Genomic DNA, 19530 nt, shown 5'->3' with positions numbered 1-19530 from the left:
GGATCTGGAATGGTAAACAAAAGGCTGTAGGTTTAAACCCAGTGAGGGGCAATCTGTGAACTTTCACCACTGCACCCCTTGAGCAAAGCACTTTGACCCTAACTTGATCCAGGAGATGATTACATGGCTCTCTGAAATACTTGATTCAATCTGTGTTCCTATAGTTTTGTATAATACTGTTAAGCTGGATAAATGTATATTTATGCAATTGGCAGACACTACATTTTATATGTATCATAATTGTCTAAATGTTCTCTGGGATTTAAACCCATGACCTTTGCACTCTTAGTGCAATGCTCTACATGAGCTACTGGAACTTTTTATGTATACAGGGTTCCCACACCTAAGTTAACTTCAAATTCAAGGACCTTTCAAAGACTTTCCAGGTCCAATACCCTCAAATTCAAGGACTAAATGTGGGGACACATTTCAAGTGAGACCAAGATTACATTGCGTTACCTTTTAAGATACATTGTTACAGTTCCCTTTTGAGGGAACTAGCGCTGCGTCACTGCAGTGACACTAGGGGACGCCTCCAGGGGTAAGTGTGTCTGAATGTGTATATCAAATTCAACCAATGATGAGGCTTAATGACAAAGACAGGGAGCCAGGAAGTACATCGCTATCTGAAATATGCCAAAGATGGCGTTACAGGGACGCAGAAAGTATGGCAAGGGAGACGCAGCGTCTCGTTCCCTTCTCAGAGAGCAACAGTAACATACGTAACCCGAGACGTTTTCATGTGTCAAACAAAAAGCATTTTAGTATGAATCAACATTCGCGTACAGAAAATATAAGCATTTAAAGCGAACAGTTTAGCACTTGTTCTTAAAAAGTCTAGAATTTGTATTATATACACTACACAGGGAATAATATGGATTTTTCCCCAGAAAACGTCTTGCATAAAATAGATTCAAGCACTGTCAATGACCTGTATCTATGTATGTATATTTACAAAAACTTCCCAGGGCCTTGAACCCCCCCCCCCCCCAGATTCACGAACTTTCAATGATTTCAAGGACCCGTGGGAACCCTGTGTATCATTTGATATTGCATGCCCATTAAATGTCAGTTTTGGTCATTTCCACTGTCACTGTGTTTCATGCTGTTCATTATCACAAAATAAACCAATTTAGATTGATGGACCCCTCATGTAAGGGTCCTGATCATCTCCTGTGTTTATTTTGGGATAATGTCCTGCTGACTTTTATCACTTATGTAAGTGTACTGTAAGTTGATCCTGCATCTACAGCCAAGCTGTACCTTTCTCATTCTGACATGGTAGCTTGTAGGACAAAACATCTTCGCATTCCTTAAGGAGAATAAAATGAAAAACCTATAGCTCACATTACAAACGAATCAAAAATGAAAGAAAAAATAGAAAAATAATGCATACTGAAATGTGGGAGGAGTTGTTTAGACTGCGCTCCTCAAATTCCTTGCTAGAAATTGGTTTAATTTGTGACCCTGTCTGTGAAATCCAGGCTAAAGTCTCATAATCTAAATATCAGAATAGAGCATCAAATTTTAACCATGATTTCTATCATTGACATAGACTCACATCATTTACTTTGCATTATATAGGATGAATTTATGTAGAAAACAGTAAATCACACAAAAAATGACTTTAGCTGGGTTTTCACAGGCAGGGTCACATTTGTGCCCCACTAATGGAGTAATAACACTTAATTCCTAAGCTAATGAGCCCGACGTTGTGCTTTGCTTTTAATATATGTTCTACTTACTATAAGCTGCTTTTAATCTGTTCATGCTGATATCCCTACAGTATATCTGCCGAATTTGATGTTAATGTTGTGACCCCAGAATGTCACATTCAGTAACATCATATGGACAGTGTGAGCACTGTAATATACTCAGCAAACACAATCTATTAGAAATATGTTGTTTAGGACCACACATACTCAAATCACACAAACAAACACGTACATCTACTGTATGCACACAGATGGAGGTCGACAAACGCTCTACTACAGTATCTTTACTACAAAAGCTATCACTAACACTTACTCTGTGACAAACAACTTACCCATACAGATTTTTCTCCTGAAACCTGAGCAGTGAAAAGAAAAAACACAAGGGATCTGTTATAAATCAAATAATTGGCTAAAGCATTTATGTTTAAAAGGTGTGTTCCTGGCAGAACATTAAACAGGTATTGTATGTTGGCTCGTATGTTTTTGAATTTTTAGTCATGTCCTATATACGCTGTGATGGTTTTGGACAGATGTACTTTTTTAAAGCTCCTACATAAAGTCCCACATAAAACAAACCAAAGTTTAGAACTATAACCTAAGATGTTTTTTTCTCAATTACATTCCACTTTACAAGACGCATGTGTTTTTGGTTAAGGGATAAAATTAGCAAACAAAAGTTTGCCTAGACCCAATATAAACATTATAAACAGAAAGGTTTTAGTTTAAACAGCAGTTATCGCAATGTATTTATTTTGCATATATAAAAAGTTTTATTTAATTCCAAGTCATTATAGCAATAATCATTCAATTTAAATTTACAATAAATTTGTTGCGTCTATCTTCGCTATGTATTGCAATGTATTGCAACTGCTCAAATTACATTTAGGTAAAGTATGTACACTTATAAAAAGATTTGTTGTTTCAACTTAAAAAAGTAAGTGTTCGTGCTGCCTTTAAATTTTTAGCTAATTAAACTTAAAAATATTAGTTTACTAAAAAATAGTTGTCAACAAATATTGTATGTATATATGCATGTACAATGCCAAGAAAAAGTGTGTGAACCCCTAGGAATAAACTGTTTTTTTTTACTGTGATTTGCCATAAAATGTGATCTGATCCTCATCTAGGTCTCAACAATAGACAAACACAATGTGCATAAGCTGACAACACACAAATAATTCTAGTTTCTTGTGTGTGTTTTTTTAAACACCCATTAAACATTCACAGTGCTGGAAGAAAATGTAAGTGAACCCATAGACTAATACTATACTTTTAAGGGGCCATGGCATGAAAATCTGACTTTTCCATGCTATAATTGGGTTCCCATTGCTTCTATCAACCTAGAAAATGTGAAAAGAATTAACCCAGTAACTTAGTTTTGGTAAACCGTTCTTTGCAAGCACATGAAAAATTAGGTCATTGAGATTTGGCTCTCCTTATGATGTCATAAGGAGATCTTATTATAATACCACCCCTTAATCTGCACTATCCAACCACAGCACTGCCATTTATTTCAGAGAGAAAGAGAGAGAGACAAAATTATTGACAACAAAATTGAGTTTAAATTGCATCAAACCACCATCATAGTGATCAGTGTTTGCACTTCATCTGCTCATTTGCATTTTAAAGGACACACACAAAACGGCACATTTTTGCACACACCTACAAAGTGGCAATTTTAACATGTTATAATAAATTATCTATATGGTATTTTGAGCTAAAACTTCACATATGTGCTCTGGGGACACCAAAGATTAATTTGACATCTAAAAAAATTTTTGTGACATGTTCCCCTTTAACATGTGGAATGACCTCAAGAGAGCGGTTCACACCAGAAATCCTACAAATGTGTCTGAGTTGAACTGGTTTTGTAAAGGGGAATGGGTATAAATTGCTTCTGAATGATGTAAGTTCAAAGATTGAAGTAATTGCTGCCAAAGGAGATTCAACAAGCTATTAAATCCAAAGGTTCACTTACAGTTTCCTCCAGCACTGTGAATGTTTAATGGGTGTTTTCAAAAAAGACACAAAAAACTAGAATTATTTGTGGGTTGTCAGCTTCTGCACATTGTGTTTGTCTATTGTTGTGACCTAGATGAGGATCAGATCACATTTTATGGCAAATCACTGTAGAAAACCAGTTCATTCCTAGGAGTTAACACACTTTTTCTTGCCTGAGGTGGATGCCCAGATTTCCAAATATTTTTTCCTCATCAACTTAAAAAGTTTTATCTCGCCACAATCACCTTCGCTTTCTCTGCCAAAGCTGTTTTGGAATGATATGCATTGTAAAAACACTGTATGCTTAAAATGAATTGAATCATTATTTATTATCCCAGCCAAAAATGGAGCCTTACAAACTCAAAAAACTCATGAGAAAAGTTCAAATCACCCAGCAAAAAAGTTATACCCTACATGACACAGTAGATGCGCTGTACAGTGCAATACACACACAGTGTTACTACAAAGTGACTCCCATTGATTCATTCTTGGAATAGATTAAATACAGCAGCTCTGTTTACAGTTGACTGTCATCATAGCAGTCCTCTCTCTTTATCTCCCTCTGTCTCTTTGTCTTAATTATGGCTGTTCCCTCTGTTGTGACTCAATCAGCCAAATTTCTCCTTTCCGTGTCTCTCTCTCTCTCTCTCTCTCTCTCGCTCTCTCTCTCTTTCAGAGCGATTCAGCCAAACAAACATTTCCCCCATATTCCTCTAACACAGAAAATTATTTTCATTACCGCAACGTGTCCATGACTGGATTTGGGTTCTTTGACATGGAAATATTTATAATTAAAAAATAAAAAAAATAAAAAACTATAGTGCATGTTATACTATAAACATTTACAGTAAAGAAACATGTGGTATTTGGTGATCATTGCTAAATGTAAAGACTAAAATAAGGAATATAAATGTGTCCATGAAAAATTTTCTCATCCTCCGCAACAATTTTCAATCATTGTTTAAGCCCTCAAGGAACTAACATTTATAAAAATGTTGGAAGGGACATAATTGACTGTGACACTAAAGATGGCTACCAGGTAAGCAGTTCTTATTTTTTCCCTCCAGATAAAAGTTGAAATTTTGTTTGTCATAGTACCTAGACAACTTTTTAGTTCTCATTACCGAAACATGGGTTTGTAAATGCATTTATTTAATGTAATAACATGTTGCGGTAATGATAATTTTTTTATAATGATAATCTAAAAAATGTAATTCTGTAGGAAATATTTTTTAAATCCTCTAAAAATAATGGTTATAGTAAGTTCAGACCTTAAAGGCGCTCTAAGCAAATCTGTGCGACGTCACTTTTTGTTGATGTTTGAACTTTTTTCAAACAAACGGAGCATAGTTAACTCCTCCCTCTCCCTTCCGTGCTTTCATGAACGCACCCAACCCCCACCCCAAATCCTTCTTGTCGTTTATTAGCTGGAAACCCTTGGCTTCACATTACCAAAATAACACATAAACAACTGGTTTACATCAGAATTCATTAAAGCAAACTTTCGGTTGTGTAGACATAGTAACTATATCATTACGCTAATCCGTAAACGAACACAAATTCCATAAGCAACGCAATGTTTCATCAAAGTAGAATATCTGAATCCATCTCAATACAAACATATCGAGTGCCTACCTTACCAAAATAAACAGTGCAATTACCCTTTCAGACCCTTTGCCTCCTGCAGCTGTTTGCATCTCGCAGTAAAGCAGAAAAGTTACCGATGTTAATTTGTGCGTTTGCTCTTTGCTGATCCAGATTTGCTGTTGTTGTTATAAAAGGTATCTTTCGTTTTGTGGCTCCTGTGCAGGTTGTCAATTCAGCAGGAAAGTTTGCCATTCTCCCTCTGTTTACAGACGGGAGGTAAGCGCACATGAATGCGCCCATGACGTATGATGTCTGTGTGAACAGGCTGCGCTGTGGCATTCAATTTCCGCTTACGGATGAGGGATCAAATCAGATACCCTGCCTTAAACACGTTCGATCAACCCAATAGCGAGGAACACTGTCACACCATGACCATTGTTATAGTTGACTTCTGGCTTAATATACCAGTGTGGATTAATTGTGTTCCTTTGTAACCTCTACAAATTAAAGTAAAGCTCAAATGGTCAGAATGGTCAAATCTGTCATGACATTACAGGAAACACAGTGGAGTCAGCCACTCTTCAGCTATTCTGTAGATCTAAGAGCCCTTTGTGGTTGTGATAGATGTTTAAGACTAGAAGTAGTAGGCATTGTTCAAAAGTAATGGCAGACACATCTTTCAATGTCTGCAGAGCATGGCTGTCTGGGCAGATCGCCAATTCGAGTCGAACTGCAGTTTAACCCATCCATACATTCAGCGAATCAAGGGAGGCTGGTAATGATTTCCCAAGGTGTCCTTATGATGTATGAAAAATTCTGCAGAATTCCGAACATTGCTAGATGCCATAAAACTAAATTTACTGAGAATAGCATCAGACATTCCAAGGTAATTTGACAGTGTAACATCAAAAACTAATATAAGAGCATATTCACATAAATCTGTCTCTCCAGTTTTGTATCTATGTGAAGAAGAGTGATTAAAGAATAGCTCATGCCGTTCATCCACATCTATAAAAGTTTCATCATCATCGTGGTCTGATCAAAGCTACACTGAGATTACTGGCACCTCAAAGGTCTGATCACAGGAGAAAGACTTGATTAAGGTCTGAAGGTAAGTACAGACTGTAAAAAAAAGCAAGTTTCCCCTGTGTCTGAACTAACATGATGTCTTATGGAGTATTTGTATACTGCAGTAAGGTTTACTTTGAGCACTGGTTTTAGACTTTGCAGAAGGGCAAAGTCTGTATTTTAATACCCAAATGATCAGGAGAGTATTAAAATAGATTTTTATTATCCATAAGATATTTAAATTATGATAAATCATGCAAATAATTTCTTTAACAACTAAAATAGTTCGTGTAAATAATTTGTGTGATTTCTCCTGAGACGAGAGTGCTTGCAACGTAACAGAAATACTTTTTTAAATTGCTTAACTCCTGAATAAGAGACTGCTTTTCTGCAATTTTTTGCAAAATTATAAAAAAAATTAAGAAATCGAACACCACAAACCACTCGGTGAGTAGCACAGTTTTGAAAATGAACGTTAAGTGTTGTTTTAATGACATGTTTGTGCATGGCCCTTGACTTCCATTATGAAGCAGTCAAGAGACGCTTCTGAACTAGTCAAAAAGTCAAGACACGACTCATTGTCAAAATTTCAGTGTCCATCACTGTAGTTCATCCAAAACAAACCAGAAATGAGACTCAAAGTGTTAAATACCGGAATTATCCGTTAACAGGGAATAACAAAACAAATTTCATGCTTTAAAGATGCTACTTAAAAAAGTTAACTTGAAAAACATCCCAAACTGTGTGTAGCCTACACAGAGTTTAACTATAAGAGTGCACATTTAGCGCCCCATCACAGGACCTATAGGAAAACATTCCTAGTTGTCCACCTGACCAAACCCAAAAAAGTAAAATAAAACATTGGGAAATTTATCATTTTCAAAAACATTTCATTCACACTCACATTACACATTTTTTTATTGGTCCTTACTGGAATAAGATCCTTCTTGACTGGAGATCAATGCATCTACCAGTAGAAGCTGACAACCCAAACCTTCATCCCATAACTCATTAGGTTACAACCTTAAAAATAAGACAAGACCGGAATGCAACTACTGCTAAAAAATAACATTGAAACTGAAACAAACAGTAGCATTATTGCCACAACCCCAAATGAGAAATAGCTTAACTCATTTGATCATAGGATATTTATATTACAAAGGCTGAAAGCATTTTATGCTGGAGAATAAACCTCAATTGGAATTATTTGGTAAAGCAACATAGTATTTGCTCGCCAAGCCAAACAATCGCTGCAAAGAGGGTTAGGGGTCTTTATGGCCTGTGGTGCTTTGAAATCTAAATTAATAAAAATTATTCAGGCCCTTTGTTTAACTATTCAGTTAATTATTAACTATTCATATAATTCTAGATATGCTAAACTAATAAACCTTGTCAAACAGCAAAAACAAATCCATAAGCAACAAGACACAGATCATACTCTTTACAAACCATCATAAACCTATTTGTGTATCTTAAAACACGACGTGACATCACTTATGCATTACAGACACTTACACTATTTCAAACACAAACAGTACAAATTTACACCCTGATTAAATAACAACTATATGTCTATATCTGTAAAGCTCCTGTATAGCTTAGTGGTAGAGAATTGCATAAGCAATGCAAAAGGTCATGGGTTTAAACCAAGGGAAACACACATACTGATAAAAATGTATACCATAATGCACTGGAAGCCACTTTGAATAAAAGCATCTGCTGAATGCGTAAACGTAATCTATAAAAATAATTCATATAAGCTGTCATCATTTCTAATTATAGGAAGTTAGAAATCACTGTTGACTCATTCAGTTATATAACTGTGAGCCTTGTGATTTGGTTCTAGGGAAATAATAGAGCCATCAAAACAAACCTCCAAAGATCACTTAATCATTCAAATAATTTGAGATGGTCTACAGCACACATTAGACAAACAACAGCAAGCAATCTGAACGAAATACTGTCTGGTCCTCGCCCATAACATTGTACTTCAGAAATAAAGGTTGAGCAGAGAAACCGTCAAATTTATAAAGACGTGCTGAAAAGGACACGGTTTTCTTTTCCATCATGATAAACAACTCTCAGACAGGCCTCATATAGAGCCTTGATGTGTCTCCAGTGAAAATCAAAGTGCATTAAACATTAAAAGTACTGTCAAACCCAAAAGTAGATCAACTCTAAGAGAAAAAAACAAAACAGAGAGAGAGAGAGAGAGAGAGAGAGAGAGAGAGAGAGAGAGAGAGAGAGAGAGAGAGAGAGAGAGAGAGAGAGAGAGAGAGAGAGAGAGAGAGAGAGAGAGAGAGACAGAGATGATAAATTCTGACACTATGAACCTTGTTGTGCTCTTTTATTCAGCTGTATACTCTAATATGTAAATTAACAAGCCATGTGTTGTCAGATATTTTAAAAGGACACTCCACTTTTTTAAAAATATTATCATTTTCCAGCTCCCCTAGAGTTACACAATTGATTTTTACCGTTTTGAAATCCATTCACCTGATCTCCGGCGCTACCACTTTTAGCATAGCTTAGCATAATCCATTGAATCTGATTAGACCATTAGCATCGCGCAAAAAAAATAACCAAAGATATTTTTCCTATTTAAAACTCGACTCTTCTGTAGTTACACCGGGTACTAAGACCGACAGAAAATTAAAAGTTGCAATTTTTTAGGCAGATATGCTAGGAACTATACTTTCATACTGGCGTAATAATCAAGGACTCTTCTACGCCTGCTGTAACATGACTGCAGCAGGCGTAGTGATATTACGCACTGCCCGAAGACTAAACACACTACATCACACACTAAATGGGCCAAAATCAAAATTAAACTTCTTAAACTTCATAGAGGATTATTATTATTATTATTACAGAAAAGCAACCATTAAATTTTAAGGTAAGAATGAAACTACGGTTGCATGTCTTATGTTTTTAACTAAATGGCGTATGCGGTCAACAAATACGACTTCCGGAAGACGCACTAAAATCCTGGCCAGTACGTGTCCGGGCAGAATGGCACATATGGTCACCCTAGCTTAGTCTGTCACACCTTCAAATGCTTCCCGCACCGTCCGTGTCATCCAAATTTTCGCAAATGGTGTACCATTGTGCAGATGTTTCAAACCACTTTCTATCACTAAAAGATGGGAGGACCTCTCTGTGAATATAGCGGGACTTTTAGTCAAGCTTTGCTGCAAATGATAAGGGCAACACAATCAAGCAAGTGAAACGTGTACATTAGCACCTGGCACTATATCCCCCATACACAGGTGCTCTCTGTCATCAGCATTTGTCTATGTTACGCTGAGAATAGGGAGAGTGCAGAATGCGGAGGATGTGGGGGCTTCCGCTGCGTTTCGAACAAGTCTGGGCTTGCGGAGGACTGCACTGTCTTCCTGATGCTTGAACAAAATTTGTTTTGTCTCGACTTCGCAGTATACATAAAGCTGCAAGACAATTATTTGTTCATATATATTATCTGTATATATTCATTTTTTTTTACATTTTAGAATAGTGGGTTTTCAAACTATGAAATAACAAAAATGGAGGAATGAAGAAATGTTAAAATCACATATTTCAGTATTTAACATAGATTTTTTTCAGTAATAAAGCACTGCTAGGTAACTCAGAGGGAAAGGTTATCCTAAATCCCGAGGAACCCCAAAGCACCCATTAGACTATAAAAGTTATATTTCCCCTCTTTCCCTTCCTTTGAACCCAGCAAATACTTCATTTTGAGCTTATATTTGAAGTAAATTATACACTGAGTGTCATTCTCTCTTTGTGTCTTCCCGTAATAAATGACCTGAAAGGTTGTTTTAACACTGCCTACCATTCCATTGTGTTAACCCCCATATTAAAGACAGCACAGCCCCAAGGCAAAACCACCACATTTGCCTATGAATCACAGTTTACCTAAATCAGAGCGTTAATCTTTGTTGCATAAAAATTCTTGCTTTTTATCTCATTTGCAGACTTGCCAACAACAACTTATGAGTTGAAACAGACTTAAATGTTTCCATACAGACCGTCCATGAACATATAACACAAAGCACCATGCCTAATTTTACCTACTTTTGTGTGCTTGGCATGAAGTCTGTCGATCTTTGCAGATTTTGCACTCAGGAATGGCTCCTGCAGTCAAGCAAATGGCTGGCATGTGTTTTTTTTTGCACAAATGCTGACAATTTAAGTAAAATTACTAACTTAAGTTAATATTCCTTTTAAATATATAATAAAAATAAGCATTCCTTCTCACATTCGCTCTCAATATTTTATTTTGTGTTGTTTTATGGTAAGTCACGTTTAAATGGGTTATTATTTTTTTTATCTTTCGTAACACTTTTCTTGCTGAACAAACCACATATTATTTTACAGGAGCAAATACGGCATTTGTGATTTTAAAGCGACGCACAATTGGTGCTTTTGTGGTACAAAATCTGGCAGGCCTTAATTCAATAAACAATCCAGTAGATCAAACATTGGCTTAATACCATCAAAAATAAAGTCTGCATGTCCTTGTAGGTGGCCTGAGGCAATGCACGAGTGCTCACGCTAGACTTGTTCTCAAAGACTGCGTGTGTAAATGGTGGGTGAACTCTGCAAGTACTTAAACCACGGGCTGCAGAGCTCCCAAAACCGACCAATCGGAGTTCAGCTCGCAGTAGCCCGGAGCCGAGAGGATGATGTGCCATCCACAGCTACTTTAATTCCAGGCCACTGAGACTCATTTTTATATGATGCTGGATGCGAGAGAGCCCTCGACTACCTATTATAAGAGAGAGAATAGAAGATGTGTCTGCACACACACTACAACTAGGGTGCATGTATAAGTGTGTGCACCTGTGCATATCCTAGTGTCTTTATTTGTGTATTTACATGTGCCCTTTCTGTAAAGTTTTTTCTCGGTTTTCAAGGTAAACATGCATATGGGCTGTGTGGGTTACAAAGATGGACTATTAAACCTATAGGACAATGATTTTGGCCCCAGGGGTTTCAGTGTCCACTCTCGATGCTCTGTTAAAAGGTTAAAGCATCTCTTCCCTAGGCTTGTTACTATTCTGCTTATGACCGTCTATATTTATTTTTCACTCTCTTTATTAAGATATAAATAGAAAATTATTAAACACAAAATGTACAAAAAAATCTTTAGTCATTAGATTAGAATTAGAAATTTGGATTTTATTTAATTTAGGTTTAATAGGGTCAAGTATAAGACAAGGTAATAGACTGAGAAATAATATATATATGGTGATTATATCATTGCAAAACAACAAATCGAATGGTGGAGCCATACAGTACATGCCCACAGAGGACCAACACATCACAGGCATGAGAGACAACTGTCCCGGACCCTGAATGAAGTCATATATATATAGTAAAAAAAAAAAAACTTGCTCCAGAACTTTTGATAAGGTCTGTACAATTCAGTTTTCTGTACAGCAGTGGGAATGTTCCCAACAGAAACACATTGGCACGGGTGTTAAGTGTAACAAGTCAAAGGTGTTTCTCCAGTTGCTAAAACTCTCACTTTACCTCAATTAGAAAAACTTTTAAAATACCAGTATGCTTTGGGAGAGATTAAACAGGACTGAAGGCAGGTAAAACTCAATTCTCAAAATGAAGTTCACTGGGGAGGGCAAATCAGAGCCCTTCCCTACTGAAAAATCCAGCTAAGACCAGCATAAGCTGGTAGCTGGTTTTAGCTGGTTTAAGATGGTTTACGCTGGTCCTGCCAGCCAGACAAAGCTGGTCATGCTGGTGGGCCAGCTGGTCTTCCAGCCTGACTAGCTAAGTCCAGCTAGACCAGCTTAAAAAGTGACCAAAACACAGCTAGACCAGCTTGCTACACCAGCAAGACCAGCTTCCTACACCAACAAAACCAGCTAAAACCAAGCTGGAGACCAGCTAAAACCAGCTTACCAGCTTATGCTGGTCTTAGCTGGATTTTTCAGTAGGGTTTTCAGATCCAATAAGAAGTATGGTCCTGTAAGCTGCCATTGTCATTACTTAGCACTACATATAGACTGAATTAACAATTGCGCATGACATCACTGTTATCACAGATTCACATTTACACAGAGATGACAAGGAGTACAGTCGTTTTCAAAAACGTGCACTTTGAAACCCCCATGTTGTGGAACGAACAGCCAAACCGCATAAAAAACCTTACCGCTTCGCAGTGGTGGCCGGTGACTTCTTTTTTCAAGGGCGCATGATGCGAAGTTCGTCACAACATGTATGTAGCCCGTCATATGTACGGGCTACATCCTATCAAGTGATCCTATGTGCATCACGTGTCTTGTCAAAATAAGTGCCTGCTGCAGATGCGTCTAAAGGGTTTATGATAAAAGAGACGCTGGCGTTTGCCAGATACTCGCATAATCTCATGTGAAATCAGAGTTTACTGTTAAGGGAGTGTCTTGCGTGTATTTTGTGAACGCGAGCGTCTCTTTTATCATAAACTGTTTTGATGCGTGTGCAGCAGGCAAAACACGTGATGCACATGACGCAATAAACACATATTTTGAAACCACAAGCAACACACGACACTTCCAACACATATTTTGAATTTGTGCCCCTCGGATGAGCAGTCACGAACCACCACTGCCGTTTTGTGTAAATGGCCCATAAGACCAGACATATTTCTGAGATTGCCACTGATGATCGTAACAAACCACTGAAGATTTTCTTATTTGTTTGGCATTGCATACATTTTTGTCAGTGAATATCAGCAACAAGTCAAAGTAAAAACTATCCAGTATATCAGTGAAGCCCATCGTCCCGCCACCTCGATCAGGTGTGACCTTACTCATCCATCACAATGCACATTCACTCCACTTCCTGTAGGGCAGAAACTAATGAGCATCCATGGGATGATGACAACTTTGAGAAGCTTCTAGCCCTATGATTTCCGCAAAACGTGGACAGAAACACGGAAAGCAAGCATAAAAATGGATTTTAATGTAATACACGAAATGGCACAGAATTTGGCAAATTTTGGATTCAGTCATTTAAAAACCCATTATAACTCATTTTCAAATGCTAGTTTTTTGACATGGTTTCATTTATCGACAAAATGACAAAAATGCGCGGAAAGAAAAGTACGTCTGTTTCTCGTCATGCTTTGCAATGACAAGCTTTGCCTCAAAAGACCAGGACACAGCAGACTAAAAGTACAGTAAAATGTCTTCCCTATCAGCCTTGTTTAAGCACATGTCCTTTATGGGCATTTTATTTGTATTTATTGCTAATGTTTAATCATAGATTGTTAACAGACAATTTGCTAACTAATAGGCCTATATTTACATTAAATACAAGGCCTGAAATGTAAAACAAGATGAGTAGTCTTAATTAAAAGAAACTGTCAGCCAAAATACATAGCCTATATGTAAATTTAAATTAAATATAATTTTACGTAATTACATAAAACTTTTAATAAATTTTGCTAAATTTTATTTGGTTAATGTTTTCAGTTGATAAGATATGCTTTTTGATTATTGAAATTTAATTTAACCATTAAAAGAATCCAGAAAAATGGAAAACACGGAATTTGAGAATAAATAAAAACGGAAATTCGGAAAAAATAAAACGGATTTCATAGGGCCCTACACAGCACTCACATAATAATCCTCTTCATAAAACTCTTGTGTTAGTGACTGTTCACACAAACATACATGAAATAACTATACTGACATGTACAGATCCCCCCACCCAATGTATTGCACATACATTGCATCATTTTTATGCACTACACCTCAATAATCCACCTTACTGTAGCCACTATTAAAGCTATGACAATTATTATAAGACATCAATTCATGTTATGTCATTGTTACAAGATGTTGCAATAGCTGTTTTGTGCTATAGCTTACATTTGTTATTCCTGGGGACTACATTTCATCTTTTTGACTTGCGTTATGGGATTTATTAACAAAACTCCGGTCTTTTTGAAATGCAAATGCATTCTCGTGGATGCAATTTTTTGGTTGTAATTTATCACCCAAATCTGCTTTTTAGTATTTCAGACATTACATAATAAAAAAGAGCTGAAGTGCAGCTAAGAGGCACGTTAGCAAAGATCATGAATAAAGGCACGAGAGACCCTGCCTATAGCACAACAGTCTATTCAAATTCAAAACTATAGGGTGTCGTTCCTGGCACTCCATGCCATCACTGGAAACACATGACAATACACTGTAATTACAGGATTAGGATCGTTCACACTAGGCTAGCCATAAAGGAAAAGAGATAGTTAAGATACAGTTGCTGCCTATACAATTGTTTCCAACTATAAGATGTTTTCAAGAAGTTTCAATTTATTGAAATATAAGCATGCATTAAATAAAGTCTAGCAATTTAGGGGTTAAAAGCAGACACCGCACCAGTTTTACCTCATTCTGCCAAACCTAAGGCCACAACATGGCTATAAACTCTCACATGACACCAGAGATGCATTCTTCAAAATGATACACTACTGCACTTGCATGAGTAGTTTTTGTTAGATGCATGTAATAATAACTAGTTTGAGATTACTTCAGCAGTTCCAAGCTTGACCTACATGGTATTAATTTTTTTTATTTGAGTCAAATTAGTTATTTTCTGATTTGGCCAGGTTCAAACACATTGGAATAAGATGTATTTTGTCCTATGCTGACTAACTGCATAAGGCTGTGCCTGCTGCTTTGCCTCAAAGCAAAGGGGGAAACTGCATCTAACCCATCTTTCTAGTGCTGTATCCATGCACCGGATTTATCCCCACTGCAGTTTAACATCCTCTTATAATTAAAGCTATACAGCAGCACCCAGCGCTGAGGTTATGATCTCCTCGGAGGCTTACAAGGGCGCTTATTTCAAGGCAAGGGCCCATGCATCTTAAATGATGCAGGAGGGGGATTTTTAAATTATATTTTACATGGATGAAACCGCTTCATGCTCCTTTTCGGACCAGGCTGTCATTTTTTCATGCATATGTGCTGGAAAAGGCATTGCAGCAACCATGCATCTATCACTGGCATATTTATTTTCTATCCACACCCATAATCCAACAACCTTAAACTGTAATTTCCTATGTAGATCAGGACTTTTAAGTGTTAAAGGGAAAATATATCCCATCTCGATGTAATAACCTCAGGTTATGTTTATTTTTATATTGCCTTTAATTCTATTGGAGTAGCTATGGTAGATGCAGTGCCAGTTTGATGTCACGAGGACAAAATACATTATTTCATAGCAAACCAGCTACAAATACCGTGTCATAACAGTGATACATAATATTAATAAATAAAATACATTTTAATGCCCTAGCGCAGGCTCCAAAATATGTAGTATATAGCATAATACGTACCAATATATTATACTATATATATATATATAAATATATTATTGTAATGCATCGAACAAATAAAAATAATTTCATACATGCAAAGATAGCTGTTGCTTTCTACCCATATTAATAAGCAGAGCAATGGAAGTAGCGGACCGGAGCCATGGACCCAACACACCCCTCTCCAAACAACTGCAAAAATTACCAACACGACCACCTAATGACTTAAAAAACTTAAATCACCATACATTCAGATAAAAACATCCATCTGCAGGGGCTAAATGTCGTGTTGCAAGACGTTTTTTCGATTTGGCCAGAAAAGCGCAACCGGTCACGGCGCAGGTGTTGGTTACGCATACAGGCGTGTGACACATTATAATTTGGTCGGCACCGTTTGGCGACAGTGTCTACATGTGACTTAATACATATAACCACCACATTCATTCATTGCGATCTGATAATCTGTAAAGCATCTCACTTTATAATGTGAAACCTCCGGCGCAACGATGCTCAAACCTAAATGGTCTACTTACGCACAGCCTCCAGTTTTGGATCCAGCGCACCAGCGGTTTGCTGGATTTTGCCTATTTTGTTCTGCAGAGCCCAAACCCGTTGATTTGTGGGGACGATCTCGTTCTCGAGCTCCTGAAATAAGGAACAGGCGTGTTTAGCCAAGTCGGAGAGCTGCCGCAGGGTCCGGGATAGAGCCACATTGCTGATGGAGCACAGATCCTCGAATAGTAACCCTTCATCGTTAGGGATGGGGTGTCTGCACAGCAGCTGGGGTTCAGCGATCCGTTTGGCAAAAGGCATTTTCTAGCAGGTAAATACAAATCCCCCATAAATAAGTAAATGAACTAATCCGACAGAAGATTCTGGTGCCTGTCAGGCAGAAATCCACGATTCGTCCGCGCTGCCCGCCATCACATCGGTTCTCCCGTTAGTGGAGCAGCTCACATACGGATGGTGGTTTCTCACAGAAAATCTCTGCTCCTGGATGCCTTTCGGTAGGCTAACGTTACTGGGTTTTTCAGAGCTTTGAGGCTGAAGTAGCTTTAAAAAAAGATAGAGGCTTTGCAAAAACACGGACTGGTCTCCTTGCGACAGGAACGGGAGTTTTTTCATTTGGATAAGTCGGTTACAGAAATTGAATTCTACTATGGCCAAGGCGTGCGCCAATGACGTCGCATAGTAACGTCCAATCGCGTACCCTAATTAATATTCATGAGCAATAGTAATTTACCATAGTAGATAAAATAAATAAATATATTATCTGTACGTTTGTGTAAAATATATGCATAGAACTGTCAAACGTTTACAGAGTTCACACTAATGTTTTTAAAAGAGTTTTTATTATAGGATTGTATGTTATTTGTAAATTATAAATACAGTACCTCAACAATGCATTTTCATACTATTAATTGTACTGCAAAAATGCTTCATCTAAAAATAAGGAAATGATAATACTGTTTATCGTGTCTCTTCAATGTATTGAGAAAAAAAAAAAACAAGTTCATTCACAATCACTGACATACTACGTCATTAATTCACCACAGTAGTTGCCAGTGGAAACAAAAGTGACATTCGGAAGTACACGTGCGACGTTGTGGAACCGTAAATGAAAAAGTGCAGCGGTGGATGATTTAAAATAAAAAGAAGGATTGCTGTCCTGTTTTAAATCGGCTTATGCTTTCTTTTGTCCAGGTGCTTAGAGTGCAACAACACGGTTCAAATGTGCAAACTGAACTTAACGATTTGAATAGCGTTGTGGCTTGCTGTTAAAGCTGCAAAACCCAAACCAAGCTGGCTGGCTGGTCCCACATCTGGCAAAGCTGGTGTGTCAGCTGGCCTTCCAGCCTGAATAGCTAACATCAGCCTGACCAGCTAAAGTTGGGAGACCAGCTAAAACCAGCCATCCAGCTTAAGCTGGTTTTAAATGTTTCTTTTGTGTATACATAATAATTCAAAGCTGATAGTGACTCAGTTATCAAAAAGCCAGTCATGTCTTTATTTTTTTTACCCCAAAAATAATTACAATTCTCAAATTAAAAAACTAATCATAATGCATATTATGCTGCTATGACATATAAGTCCTGTGTGTATTTGTGGCCTTTGGTGAAATCACAGAGATGAGAAAGTGTCAGATTGAGTGAAGCCTAAAGAGATCACCACCTGGTGGTCATGTCCTGTCATTTCTATTGGACATTCCAGTCAAAATGCAATGAGGTATTTTAGTTGTACAGACAGTTAAATGTACAGGTAGAAGAGGACGTTAAATAAATTGTACCTTTTTTGTGTATCCTCATCCATATAACACATTCAGAGCTATCAAGGTATTATATTTCCCACAGATATTCAAGAATCAGGAAATTAGGAACAAGTGTTAAATATGGACGATAAAAACAAATAATAATATGAAATGTACAGAGGTGTATACTACTTAAGTATTTTAGTTACATTTTCCAAGCATCTGTGCTTTATCAGAGTGTTTGTCTTGGGAAAACTTTACTTTATTAAAAAATGTTCACTACATTCTAAACAAGCATAGAATCATACTGTGTATTCCTTTTATATTGCATATAACATTGATTTAATACCTAATTATATAAAAATTGTGTACTTTTACTTTTTTGAGTAAAAGTACGAAATACTTTTTACTTAAGTTAAAGTAAAAAATGTACTAGATGTTTAATGTACTTAACTATTAAATATTAACCAAAAACTTGAAATTCTGAAATGTAGTGAGTAAAAATTATGATAATATGCTTTGGAATGTATGTTTTCCAAAGAAAAACACAAATAAAATATGAATACTTAAAAATTTACTTTTATGTAGAAAGTAAAAAGTGACAAATTTATGTTGGCTGCACTTTTAATCACGTTTTGTGAGTGTGCTTGATTTTATCTGACAAACATCTAAATCTGAATTTGACCCAAGTTCACCACACAAACAGCAACACACTGTATTTAATCTTATCCATAAAGCAGGAACCAAATTTTGATAAGCTAGCCTACAGTAAACAGAAACAACTCTTTGGTGAATAAGATTTCAATATGTTCCTACACATGTTTTTATTCAATGAAATAAATTTGAATGATCAACATGAACCATCAGAAATGTTTTTCTATTGAATCAAATTTTTATTATTTAAGAGTTAATAAAAGTAACGACATTCTCTGAGTCAGAAAATCTTTGATAAAGATCTGTTAAAAACCTTTAAAGTACATTTATTTATGGCTTTATTGCCAAGATTAAGTGCACACTGTACTCAAGGTTGTCCCTCCTGTAGAGAGCAAAGGTCTCATTCGCATCCATGTGGTGATATATACACTCTAAAAGCAAACGGTGCTATATAGCACCAAAAGTGGTTCTTTGCTCGTAATCATAGAAGAACCGTTTTAGTGCCATATAGCACCGGTGAAGCACCTGTGTTGCACTGGTGTAGAACCAAATAGGGGCCATATAGCACCACATATGGTTCTACATAGCACTATATGGTTCTACAGGTGCTTCACTGGTGCTATATGGCACTAAAAACGGTTCCACTTTTGGTGCTATATAGCACCGTTTGTTTTTAGAGTGTATGGCAAAGTAAAATATAGCAAAGCAAATACAGATTTTTATGTTGTAGGGCTGTCAAACTATTAAAATCTAATTAATAACATGACGTGCCGATTAATTAATAGCATTTAAATTGAAAAATTACCCTCAAATTGAATAAAATATAGCCTACAGTGCTTTTTTTTATGTGTGTTTGTTTTTTAGATTGACTATGGTTTAAGGTAGTACAGAAATTAAATTAAGTAATCAAATGTAAAATAATACTGCATGTG

At 36.7% G+C, this 19530-nt stretch overlaps 1 protein-coding gene across 4 annotated transcripts in view; it reads right to left on the bottom strand.

Annotated features, from left to right (window-relative positions):
- nhsb (Nance-Horan syndrome b (congenital cataracts and dental anomalies)) overlaps nucleotides 1–16839 on the bottom strand; it is a 61019-nt gene extending 44180 nt beyond the window's left edge. For 2 of the 4 annotated variants that reach the window (XM_055184305.2, XM_055184307.2), the window contains exons 1-2: nucleotides 16230–16839; nucleotides 2048–2071 (exon numbers count right to left, since the gene is read on the bottom strand). In XM_055184305.2, coding sequence (XP_055040280.2) covers nucleotides 2048–2071; nucleotides 16230–16509 — 304 coding nt within the window. In that variant the 5' untranslated portion in view covers nucleotides 16510–16839. The remainder of the gene's footprint in view (nucleotides 1–2047; nucleotides 2072–16229) is intronic. The other 2 variants (XM_055184306.2, XM_055184310.2) reach the window with 1 other exon arrangement.
- Nucleotides 16840–19530: the final 2691 nt, after the last annotated feature.

Source organism: Misgurnus anguillicaudatus, chromosome 14 (genome assembly GCF_027580225.2).
Source record: "Misgurnus anguillicaudatus chromosome 14, ASM2758022v2, whole genome shotgun sequence".
Classification (NCBI taxonomy): Eukaryota; Metazoa; Chordata; class Actinopteri; order Cypriniformes; family Cobitidae; genus Misgurnus; species Misgurnus anguillicaudatus.
This window is presented reverse-complemented; position numbering and strand designations above follow the sequence as displayed.